The sequence below is a fragment of the Musa acuminata genome, unplaced genomic scaffold (assembly GCF_036884655.1).
Source record: "Musa acuminata AAA Group cultivar baxijiao unplaced genomic scaffold, Cavendish_Baxijiao_AAA HiC_scaffold_911, whole genome shotgun sequence".
Lineage (NCBI taxonomy): Eukaryota > Viridiplantae > Streptophyta > Magnoliopsida > Zingiberales > Musaceae > Musa > Musa acuminata.
In genome coordinates, this window is record NW_027021133.1 from 7901 (window position 1) to 20292 (window position 12392).

At 39.8% G+C, this 12392-nt stretch overlaps 2 protein-coding genes across 2 annotated transcripts; one reads left to right on the forward strand and one right to left on the reverse strand.

Moving 5' to 3' along the window:
* Positions 1–548: 548 nt before the first annotated feature.
* Positions 549–7880, reverse strand: LOC135664935 (exocyst complex component EXO70A1-like). The gene is made up of 12 exons (XM_065177092.1): positions 7637–7880; positions 7469–7564; positions 6477–6682; positions 6017–6274; positions 5631–5769; positions 5344–5556; positions 4615–4820; positions 3593–3793; positions 3411–3510; positions 2512–2621; positions 2286–2432; positions 549–954 (listed from the first exon to the last, which is right to left on the reverse strand). Exons 1-12 carry the CDS (start codon positions 7793–7795, stop codon positions 837–839), a joined length of 1953 nt encoding a protein of 650 aa, XP_065033164.1. The 5' UTR covers positions 7796–7880; the 3' UTR covers positions 549–836.
* Positions 7881–10988: 3108 nt separating this feature from the next.
* On the forward strand, positions 10989–12168 carry LOC135664936 (protein MKS1-like). The gene has a single exon (XM_065177093.1). It carries the CDS (start codon positions 11106–11108, stop codon positions 11775–11777), a length of 672 nt encoding a protein of 223 aa, XP_065033165.1. The 5' UTR covers positions 10989–11105; the 3' UTR covers positions 11778–12168.
* The last annotated feature ends 224 nt before the right edge of the window (positions 12169–12392 follow it).

The window sequence follows — 12392 nt, forward strand, 5'->3', positions numbered from 1 at the left end:
ACTAAGAGGAAGGGCAGCAGCAGAATGATCCATGATCCAGGGAGATTGGTTTGGGAGCTGAGAGAGGATGGTGATGAACACAAGACAAACAGATGGTGGGTGGGCATAGGCCGAGACCTTGCTTTGTGGAAGAGAAGAAAGGTAAAGGTCTGATGAGCCAGGTTTTGGGGACGACACTTGTCTGACTCTTAGAAAGAGATCTTGTTCAGATGGTGGAAACCTGCTGCTGCTGCTGCTGCTGCTGCTGCTGCTGCTGCTGTTGCTGCACTGGGTGGGTTTCATCAACTCGATGAATACTAGTATACCACCGTGTCATCATGCCAATTCCAAGCTATGGTTCAGTGGGCATAGCAATAGCATACCTATTATTACGAGTGCACACTATTTATAACTCGATGGGACTACAAATGGAAGGCCATGTTCCTGTTGTTTGGCATCTCTGAACCAATGAATTCTGGTCAGAAGACTAATGAATTCTGGTCAGATTCATATGTATGTGTTGATGTAGACAACCACAACAAACTGAGGAAGAAATATAAACCTCTCCATACTCAAATGAATCTAACCATTAAGCCTTCAACTTCACCTCATACTCAAATGAATGTAACTAAACCTCTCCATTCCATACTCAAATGAATGGAAAGAGGATTATTTCTTGATTTGCGCATGTCATCTAACAAGTCATGCTAATCTTCTCTCTAATTCACTGGATGTCTCAGAAGAGACTTTTAAATTATAGAAAAAGGAAAACAACAGCCAGCAGCCACATATGCTACCCAAAATCTTCTTCTTATCTTTCCTTACACAGATTACACAGCTCCATTTCCGTTCAACTCTCAACGCTTTGGTTCCCCCACTGTGTTTCCCTGGAAGAACCCATCTAACAATTGTTCAACATCTTCTGGAGTGTATCTGATGTACTTCTGAGGCTTGCTGCTATTCTCAACTAGTAACCTGAATGTATATGGCGGTGGTCTCAGAACAATAACAAAGCGAAGCGTAAGGATCAAAAGTGTGTGCGGTTTTAAGAAACTAACATGAATGGCATTTAACGAGCAACAAACTGATGGTTGGTTACTAAGACATTCCAACTCAAACCTCTAACTCAGTGGTAACTTTATCTATCGCCATTGACGAATTAAAAGTAGTGATCTAAAATATGAAGCCTGATACGGGTTGGATATAATCCTCTACGTGGATGATGCCATATAGACCATTAGTGCGACGAGTCATTAACCGTGTGATACTTGTTAAGCCTAACCTGGTTGGACCTCACATCAAGGTGTTAGGGGCCCAATTTTAGGTCAGTAAGGCGGATTCATAAGTCAGTCACTCCAGTAGTAACCCCACATGAACTTAAATACATGTAGACGGTGAACTGAGTGAAGTTTGGCAAGTCAGCTCAGCCCCTCTTCCATCGCATATCTGATCCATTCAAGTGGTGAAGATGAATGGTTCAGGTTTTCCACCATTGCCGCCTATCATCCTCTCCTCTGTACAAACTAGTTACGACTCCCAACTAAAGGTTAACCTTCTATTTTGCTCATTCTCCCTTATTTAACTATAGCTCCAGTATAGGAGAGACAAAGTTGGAGAAAACCTCCAACACCCTAAGGTGGTGCCTAAGTGATCTGATCTGACTATGGCCAACTACAAGAGATGAGTAGACCTCAGTAAAATCTAATGAACCCACAGTGCAACAACATAGATTGAAGGAACAGGTTTTAAGTTGCTTGAAGTTCAAGAAGCAAAGGGACTTGGAAATAGGTGGTGTATAGTAGCAACAGAGGCGTAGGCAGTAGGAGATGGCTAAGTGATTAAAGAACCATTTCCAAACAAACATTTTAGAAACCGATCAGACCAGTTTGTACCATCTAGTATTTACCGGTCTGACCAAGAGATCGGCACCAATTACCCGTCGTCTGCTTCAAAATCAATTTACTTTTTTTTCCAAAAAAAAAAAGCTGTTTTTTTAAAATTATTTTTCTACTTTTCCCCCGGGCACTCTCAAGAAATCTGTAAGACTAGCCTTTTTTGTCCTGAAAATAAAAAGGATCAAACTATTGTTCTGCTAATGATAGGCTTATGGAGCAGCATCTAATTTTACATTAATCTGAAATAACAAATCTGAACAGACATTTAATTTCACTTTAATAATTAGCAGGTACAACCATAGATTTAGAATCTGAATGTATGAAAAAGATCCTAAGATTCTTTAAGGAAACAGCTAAAGATTCAGAAGATGTTTGATGAAAGTGCAGAATTAAGGATTTAGAGGAACATACCCAAAACGTTTTATGAAAGATCTGTATGCTGGCAATAGGACTTCAGCAATTGCAAGCCTCAGATACTCACGAAGCTCAGGGTCAGGTACAACCCATTGTGATTGCCTCTGATGAAGCTCCTCAAACTGTGTGTTGAAGGACTTGAACCTGATGAAGGAAAAGGGGAGCTGAGTTTCCAACGCATTTGTAAATTGGTACTAAAAAGCAATCTGTAAGTGATCCGGACCGCTCTTTTACTGATGCTCTTGACACTCCACTGCTGTTACCTCCTTCAGCTCCCAAAGAAGAACTACTACCAAGTGAACTCAAACCTTGACCAGAAAGGGTTTGCAGAATCTAGAGAATATATGGAACAGTAATCAGTTAGGTTCCCAAAGACAAGTCTGATTGAGTGCACTTTGAAGTTGGACCTACAACTGACATACAACATTTCTCCTTGTAGTTTCATTTGTCATTTCTTTCCCTTTTGCTCTCTTCTCTACCTATCTTTGCATTTCTTAAATTCTTTGCTTTTTAGTGATGGAGCCTTTGGCTCTGTATCAATTTACTTAAATAACAGGCGTCCTAAATAAGCCAAAGTTGCTGTTTTGATTTGTTATCTGAGCAGTAGGTTGGTCTTATAAGTTATAATTATTGCTTTTCTCGAACGTTTAACTTTTCAACTGTATCTAGAGGTGCCACTAGTAAAATCTGCTTTAATTATTTGTTAATAATATCCTTTTAATGGCAGATGCCATTCTGTTTGATGCATTTTATTGAGTCTGTCTGATTTATTTATTGGTACTCAATAAAATGCGCTACAAGTTGGGGTGGCTCTGCCTACTATCCTCATTGCTACAGCAAGTTAGTTATTCAAGGGCCAGTATTCAGATATAGGTACCAATGCATGCAATTTGTGTGATACCATAAGTCATGAAGACATGAACAGCATGCAGCCACTAAACTAAGTTTCGATCCTGCAGCAGCTGGTCTAGGAATCGGCTATAAAGGGAACTCAAAAGATAATTCTCAAATGATGAAACATTATGATAATTGACTATCATGTAATTCATCTTGACAGCAATAGCCTGAGTACAGTATATAAATAATACCAATTGAGTAGAACCAGTCCTTTAACAGACAAACCTTTGCCCAAGCAACTCTTTTGTATTGGTTTGCATTTTGCTGCACGATCCTTCGGTGTATTTGAACCCAGTCATCACCCAGTAAATCCTTTGCTTCTGACCTTACAACAACAAAAAAACATTATTCTATCTACTCTTTCATATTTTGTAAATGTTTGAAGTTTGAATTTTTTATCTCCATACCTGCTAAGAGATCTCACCATATAATGTATGTTGTTCATAAGAAATAGATAAGTTAGTGCAGGATCCTTGTACTGCTTAGATTTTCCATCTAGATTATTCTGAAGAGATTGCATAATCCGCATTGTCATGATTGCAAGTTGAGAATCTGTTTTATTCCCAATTTCCACCTCTTGCAAAATACGCTCTATTGTTAATCGGTAGCTGCATATATCAAATGCATATGTGCATCAGAAATTTTCTTCACATGCAAACTAAAACTCAGTTATTACCAACAGATTACAAAAAGTTTCATGACAAAGTATGCACAGTCAAAAAATTCAAGCAAAAGTTCAGCCCCAGGTAACAAATATGTCCATCAGAAATAACTTCCAATAGATGAACAGAATCACGAAAGAACTTGGACAGATACTATATACAAATTAGAACCAAAATGAAAAAGCTGGCACAAGATAGAAGAGATAAATACTTTCATGGTAGTCTTAGAATCAATAAGAATGAAAGCTAATGTGACAATAAAACAAATATGGTATATGTAGATCTGTAACTCGTCGATCTTCTTAGCAAATCTTGTAAATGATAGCCATAGAAACAAAGAAAGAATATCTTAAGAGAGCAAAAACCTTCCGAATCTATGCATCAATACAAAAACTTCTTAATGTAATTTAATCAATAATAAACTCAATCAGTGGTAATACACCAAAATACAGGTTTCCCAATCACACGATGAATAAAAAAAGAAACAATATAACCATCAGATCACCCTAGATGCAAAATTTTTTGTGTCTGACTTTGATCATGCACTCACAAGGCCAAACTGGAATTTCAGAAGAAAGTATTTTAAATAGACAACAAAAGCTATAGAAATAGTTGATGAGGACAGAATAGCCAAAAATGATCAGCACAAGGAAATAACAAATGCTAAAGAACTTCTATCCACCGCAAAGCATATTAGAGAATTGCTTGAATGAATGCCAAATCAATTTGATATATTAAGGTAGAATAAAGGAAGAATAAGCACTAACTCAAATAAAAATTTCATGTAGTTGATAACATAGCTGCTCAGAGGGTGGACAGTTCCATCGGCGACCATTGTTTTTGTGGAATCCTTTTCAATTATCTCCTCAAAATTAAGAAATGTCCCTTTCACAGCATGAGCTAAGTGCTTTGCTAAAGTCAATGTGGATTGTTGAATCTCAGAACAAGCCTTGCCTTCGAAAATTCTCGCAATCTGATGAAACACTAGAAAGTGAACATTAACGTAATTTCATAGTCATTGGTAGGAAAATCAACAAATATATCATGTGAATGATTTAAAAAAAAAAAAACATGCTAATGTGCATAGAAACAGACAATGAGTGGGTGAATATCTAATGAGGTACCTAGGCGGCTGATGCCAGACTATAAACCAAGGATGAACTTTTATAGATATCTTTCATTCTACATAGATCAGGCATAGTCTAAGCTCTACAGAATAAGAACGAGAAAACAATTTAAGAACCAGGTTGGACAATTAATTAGGCAACTTTCTGGTCAAACATTCACATTCTTTAATGCAAACAACAAGTCCAAAATCTTGACTTGGATATATGCTCCAGATAAATATGAGTAATAAAATATTTGCTTCGCCATGTCAACTATATGATTCAAATAGGTAATATCTAAACAAACAACAATATTTTAACATCTTCTTTAGCTCTAAGGTCCCAGTAAATGCTTATAGGACTTTGTAAATAGCTGTTTCAATTGTATACCTCTGGTTGAAGTTCATGCAACACTTCATACATGTCTAGAAGCGGAAATATCTTTTCTGGTGACCTTTTACTTTTGGCAACAGAATCTCCAAAACTTAATAGCATTGAGACACTGTTTACTGTTACTTCAGCAAAACACAGATCCTTATTAAAAGTAACACCATAAAAAATCTGGTCACAAATCTTTCGCTCTTCAGCAAACAGAAGGTTTACCTGTTCAACACAAAATCAAACAGATTGGAAAAGAATAAGTCACATGTGCCTAGAAAATTTATTCATATCCTTACCGCGATCTGCATAAGGTGAACCCAGTCCTGAATCTTGGTTTCTAAAGTATCCCACTCCATCTTCTGCACATCATCTTTGGTGAGCGCATCAACTCCAAGTTTTTGAAGGCTTGATTCTAGTGCTGAAGCACGAACATCACTAAATGGAATATGACAAACTTGATATAAGTAAATCATAGTAAAATGGTTAATAAACTTCCAGACAGGAGGAAGGCTACAGCAACAGTGCAAATGTGAAAAACAGAAATACATGCATCACTAGAACTTATCATTCTTTCAATGATTTGATTAGTGAACTTTCTAATTTCTGCAGTAAACTGAAAACCAGTTGAAAGTATAAACAGTTGGGCACATAACCTTGTTTTGAAGAACTCCAGTGACCGTACCTGTAAATCCTTGAGCACTGTTGTTGGTATCCAGCTTGGACCAGCTGTTCAGCTAAATTATGAAGCAAAGGTAGGATCCTAGGAGGCATGAGAGTTGGTGTCTTGTACACAGGAGTTTCCAAGCTCCTGCCTTGATGCTCAGAATGATTGTTGGTGGGCACATGGTTGCCACTATCGGATTGGCTTCCAGTTGTTTGAGATAGTGATCGCAAGGAGTTGGGAGGAAAATTGGCAATAAATTCAAGATCAATTGGTTTGCTGCAACAAAACAAATAAACTCAACTTAGGACACAATGGCAACTGCAATTTTCTGGACATGGATGCAAAACTTGAATTATATGTTCATTGTAATTCAGATCATATATTTATTTAGATAATTGTTACTGTTCGTTGAAACTTGAAAGCATCTGCAACATTGTGAGAAAAGAGACAGCGAGAAGAATAATCTGCAAAAAGATACCTGTAAGTAGCTAATAGTTGCCTAAATTCATCCCTCAGCTTTACAACTGCCTTAGATAGCAGATTATTTGCATGGTTTAACAAACCATATTCACTCGTGGAGATTTTATTTGTGCTAAAAAACCTGATGTTGCATTTCAACAGATCAACTGCATCAAGAAAACTTTCTAGATCCTCATCTGGTCCCTTCAGTATCGCAACCTCAGCCTTCACAAGCAAGATTACTAAATCAGAAACATGGACAGATTTAAATGTGCCAAGAAACAGAGCAGTCAGTTATCTTTTCCAGAATGATATTAGTTACTAGATTAAAGCACTGGCAAGCAGGGGAATTGGTTTCTCACCAAGTGAACAATCAACTATTCAATCAAGGTTCTAGAAATCATCAAATATAAAAATACCAATTACAGATAAAATCATGCATTATTATAAAGTAAGTGCTCTATTTAACATTGAATACTCTTTCTCACTCTCATAATTTCCTCATTTTAATATGAGTTTCCAAAATTACGTCTTGGAAGCAACCATAAATTCATGGGCTATGGCATTACACACGAGAACACATGAATTGGAAATCCCAACCAATTAAAAGCACACTTTAAGTCACCAAGAGCTCTAACTATCAACTATTCAGTCAAGCTTCTAGGTGTTATCACATATAAAAATACCAATTACACATAAAATCATGCATGATTATAGAGTAAGTGTTCTATCTAACATTGAACACACACACACACACACACTCTCTCTCTCTCTCTCTCTCATAATTTCCTCAGTTTAATTTGAGTTTCCAAAATTACATCTTGGAAGCAACCGTAAATTCATGAACTATGGCATTACACACTAGAACACATGAATTGGAAATCCCAACCCATTATAAGCATACTTTAAGTCAAATCAAACAAAAGGGCGAAGAAGAAACGAACTCCATGTCACAAGTCAGAGGGAAGAGAAAAGCACAAACATGCTAAACATGTGGATGAGCTGTCGAACCTGCCGCAGGAGATCAAAATGCGTCAATACGACCGCCGTCGCCTTCAATGTGTTCTCGACGTTCTGATGAGCCGTCCTGATGGCACGCGTCCTCACCTGCAACCAACCGATCAAAGATCCGACGCATAATCCAGAGCATTTCAAGTTCGAAGGGGTAGGAAGATGAACCTGGGTGGGGCGCATGGCGGATTCGAGGGCGGAGAGGCGGTGGTCGAAGGAGCCGAGCATGGCGACCATGCTCTCCGTATTGGATCGACTCCGCTGCAGCGATTCCCGCAGCACGCTCGCCCTCTGCGTCAGGATCTCGATCGCCTGCGGAGCCCCCATCGACGGCGATCTCCTCGTGTCTCCTCGCCCGCTCGGCGATGGATGGATGGATTGCTTGATGGGGTCGGTAGCGGAGACGCCTTCTTGAAGGAGGGAAGGAGTCGCGTCGTCGTTGTCCTTGAATTCTCGTAATTTACGTTTACGCCCCTGCAAGGCTTTTTATTTTGCTTTTCTAATCATTTTTATATCCTTTATTTGATTTGATTGTTAATATAATAATATTGTCTTCAATTTGACATTAATATCCATCAGATTTAGTGACTTTTTTTATCAGACAGTCTTCAATATTATCTTGAAATGCTCCTTAAAATGAAAATAAAAAAGAGGAAAAAGATACTCAATTAAATTAGCAAAAGAATTTTAGATAATTTAATTTTTATATTTCTAACACAAATTAGTTACTTATAATAAGATTAATAATCTTTTTTCTTTTTTACATATGTCAATATACACAAATATTTTAGGCATATATATATATATAACATATTTATACTGTGAAAGGATATATTTGTAAAAGAACCCTTTCCAGACTTAGATTGACACGCGGCTGGATATTGGCCGTTTGATTTGTCATCTTGGACTTCTAAAACGAGGTGCAGAGAAGCATGTGAGAAAGTCAACATTAGCTCGAGATCGCGATTGATATATGTGTGAGGTCAAATCCTATTACTTAAGAATTCATGTTGCAGATTTGGACTGATCTGAATCAGATTCCTCTCAAGACTCGAATAAAAAGTACATGCTGTGAACTGGCATTCTTTGATCATGTTTCTTCCACTTCTTCCATGTCCAGCTAACCCCACAGCTGACCTTTCTCCCTCGGTTTCTTTCCACACAGATCAAGAAGAGGCTGCAGGTTTTGCTTGACCTTCTGCTTCGGCTATGAGATCTGAGCAAAACTTGAATTCCGATGGAAGTCAATTCTCATGATAGATGGTGTGGGGATAAATTGGATCCTTCCACACGGTTACAGCAAAAAACTTCAACCGATGACCTGAAACATCATGGCGTGGTTATATTTAGATCGATCGCAACATGCTGCTGACAAAAAGTTGGCGATGACAATGGCTATTCGATCGTCAGCCCATCTAGAATTGCTTTGAATGTACCAAAACGGTCTTCGTCTGGACTCCGAAGGCAGTGAGGTAGAATGGAACAGCATCAGAGGGAGAGAAGCAAGGCGTGATGAACGCCGGCGTGGAGATGATCCGCCGTCACTGGGGCTGACCGCTACCCTTTGTGGACTCTGAATGAATCGCTGATGAACCTAAATTTCTCTGCTATTACAGATATCATGAGACTACTGTACACCGATGGTGAAGGGCAAAGGCGGAGAAGGAAGAAAGCAGCGTTTGCATGGGTGGGACATATATATCACTTGAGATCGTGCAGGAACCTATCACCACCGCCGCCGGCATCACCTACCACCGCGACAGCATCGATTGAGCTGTGGCTGTTCTTCGACGACCAGTCGACGTGACCGAGCTCTGTCTTCTTCTCCGGGCGAATATTTGCATAAAATAGAAATTGAAAGCAGTGTGTCTAAGTTGACTTTGGAAGATAAAGAGAGCACGTATACTGTCAAATGTGGCTGCAAAACATTGGCCATGTCTTCTCATGTGATCTGAAACTATCACAGATGAGACATTGTGTTCACAAGACATGCATGACAACATGATGGTTTGTCAGCAACAAGTTTCGCCAACATTTGGATGATCTAATGATTGATATTGTCAAGTAATGTATGTTGAATTATGGAGTGGGACTTGTTTGCGTCTCATGCAGTCACTGAGCTAATACTATGTCATTTAATTTTGTTTGTGTTTTGGTAAGCAGCAAGTAAAGCTTCGAGAGCTTGAAATCAAAGAAAATGCAAGAAGATTGTAGATTAATGATCGATCATTGTCCCTCTTTAAGAAAATATTTATAGGATCCTTTCCTAAGATAATATTAATTACCCAATCAACATCTTTATCAATGATACTAACATGACGTATTTGTTATATGTTTGGTGTTTAATTAAAATATTTACGTAATATTTATTCCTCATTTAGGCTTATATATATATATATATAGAGAGAGAGAGAGAGAGAGTGAGAGAGATAGAGAGAGACATAAATTCTAAGAAAAAGCTTTTATTTTTTTTTATTATAGCACATATTTTTGCTTTATTATGATGTATCACCCCTTATTTTCTAAAGAGTGATTTTACATTTACCTTCATCCTATCGATTGTGACCTCACCATAGTTACCTCTATCTCTCACCTCCATCTTATCGGGCTGTATCACGAGCCACCTTCATCACCCGAGGTTTTTGTTATTGTTTTTGTCATCTTCGCAACCAGGGTTCATTGTGTTGTCACTTCTGTCTCTTTGCATGGTTATCACTTTTGTCCATGAAGCCCCTTAGCATTGGAGCTTGTATTGACTTGGTGAAGCCTTCGTCAAGTGACCACAAGTGGCAAAAAAGAGGATGAGACATAGCTCCTATCTTTTTTGTTACTGTCCATGATGTCATAACCTCGCCGTCGACTTCTCAATTACTTTTCACCCCCCTACTTCCTTCAAATGCTCCTGTCTTATCACCTCCCACATTAACAATAACCACCCCGTCCCTCTCTTTCCCGACCTTTATCTTCAAAAGAGTGACTAAAGTAACAATGAGGAAAGAGATCAAGCGAGCCCTTATTCTAAAGACAATAAGGATAATGATAAATGAGTCGTGATAAAACCTCACAGTGACAAAGGTGATCCACTATATAACATGATAGGACAACCACAATAAGAAATATGTCGTAAACAAATCCTCATGATGATAGAGGTAGCCCACTATATAGCGTGGTACGACAACAACGATAGAACAGAAGCTAGGATAATCTTATCATTAAAAAATAATAGATGTTTTGCAAGAATAAAATAAAAAATATGCTATGTAAAAAAATAAAATTTTAATTTTTAAAAAATATCATATATATGCTATGTAGGACACCCTGAATTCATTATAATATTTCCTCCCTCTCTCTCTCTCTCTCTCTCTCTCTCTCTCTCTCTCTCTCTCTCTATATATATATATATATATATATATATATATATATAGAGCAAGTTTGACTAAAATAATAAGCGGTCTGTCAATTGACTCGGCCGCAAAAATAAGTTTTGACTCTTACTTTTCCACATTGCCTCTTTCCTCTCTCCTTCTCTCTACCTAAAGAACATGGCCTCGGCCTCGCCCCCGCCCCCAACGAAACTTCTTACCCTTCCACCTTAAGCTTCAACTCCTCCTCCTCCCCAGCAAGACCAGTCCTATACATGGATCCCTCGGAGTCCCGGCCGTCGCCGCGGCGTGAGCTGCAGGGCCCGCGACCTGCTCCTCTCAGGGTCAGCAAGGACTCCTACAAGATCAAGAAGCCCCCCGTGGCCCCGTCCCACCACTCCCAACCCCCGGCGGATCTGCCACCTCGGCCACCCCCGCAGCAGCACCGGGACCCGGTCATCATCTACGCCGTCTCGCCCAAGATCATCCACACCGATCCCAGCGAGTTCATGACGCTGGTCCAACGACTCACCGGCTCCAACTCCGGCTCCCAGTTCCCGCCACCGCCGTCGCCGCCCGGCGGCGCGCTCTCTCCCGCCGCCCGCATCGCCTCGTTCGAAAAGGCGACGTCGTCGCCACGAGCGGCTTCCGTGGACCAGTGGGAAATCGACCGGCCTGCTTCCTTCCCGGGGATCCTGTCGCCGGTTCCGGCGTCGCTCCCCCCGATATCGCCCAACCTCTTCTCTCCCTCGTTCGACCCGAGTGTGCTCAGCTTCTTGCATGACCTGAGTCCAGCTTTCGCCACCACCATCAACAGCGGCAATCGGAGCTTCTTCGATGGAGGAAGCAACTACTCGTCCAGTCCTGCTACCAACTTGCTGTCAACTCCTACTCTTCCTTCTCCCGGAGCTTTCTGGGATCTGATGAGCCAATTCCCAGATATGTAGATGAAGACAAGCTGAAGGGAGGCACGGAAGAAGAAGGTGAACGGATGGACATCATTGGACTTTTCTGTGCCAGAGCTGACTTTTTGGCCTCTGTTTACCTCCTCCTCCTCTTTCACAGGTTGGTCACTTGATCTTGATCTCCACACAGGGTTTGATCATAGGGATTTGATCTCCTGACCACCATTGGATGAGTTCTTGATGGTGGTCACTCCTTGGACCATGGAATTCTGCAGTCCAAGCAGCTACCATAGAATTAATCTCTTGTGTTATTTTATTCATTCTTTTCTCTTGTGATGCATAGCCTTCTGACACTGATAAAACCTCTCTCTCTCTCTCTCTCTCTCTCTCTATAAATATATATATAAATGGGTTACTTTTCTTTCTCCTTGAATGTGTTTGGTACAAGGTCTCTCTCTCTCTCTCTCTCTCTCTCTCTCTCATCTACATACTTGACAGGTTATTTTTCTTTCTCTTTCTTGAACATGCTTGTTGCAAGATCAGGAGTCTTCAGAGGAAGTGAAAGTCTAAGATGGTAAGGTTGGAAGAACTCAAAGAAAAGGATAAGAAACATTACTAGTCTTTTGCTTGTCCAAATTGGGTGAAGTTGGCTGCATA

Excerpts from the sequence above, each read along its gene's own strand:
- LOC135664936 (XM_065177093.1), top strand. The coding sequence starts at position 11,106 with ATGGATCCCTCGGAGTCCCGGCCGTCGCCGCGGCGTGAGCTGCAGGGC.
- LOC135664935 (XM_065177092.1), bottom strand. The coding sequence starts at position 7,795 with ATGGGGGCTCCGCAGGCGATCGAGATCCTGACGCAGAGGGCGAGCGTG. Across the intron at positions 3,794-4,614 it reads TACATGAAATTTTTATTTGA|CTACCGATTAACAATAGAGC; the intron begins GTTAGTGCTTAT and ends TGATATATGCAG. Across the intron at positions 2,433-2,511 it reads AGAGCATCAGTAAAAGAGCG|GTTCAAGTCCTTCAACACAC; the intron begins GTCCGGATCACT and ends TTCCTTCATCAG.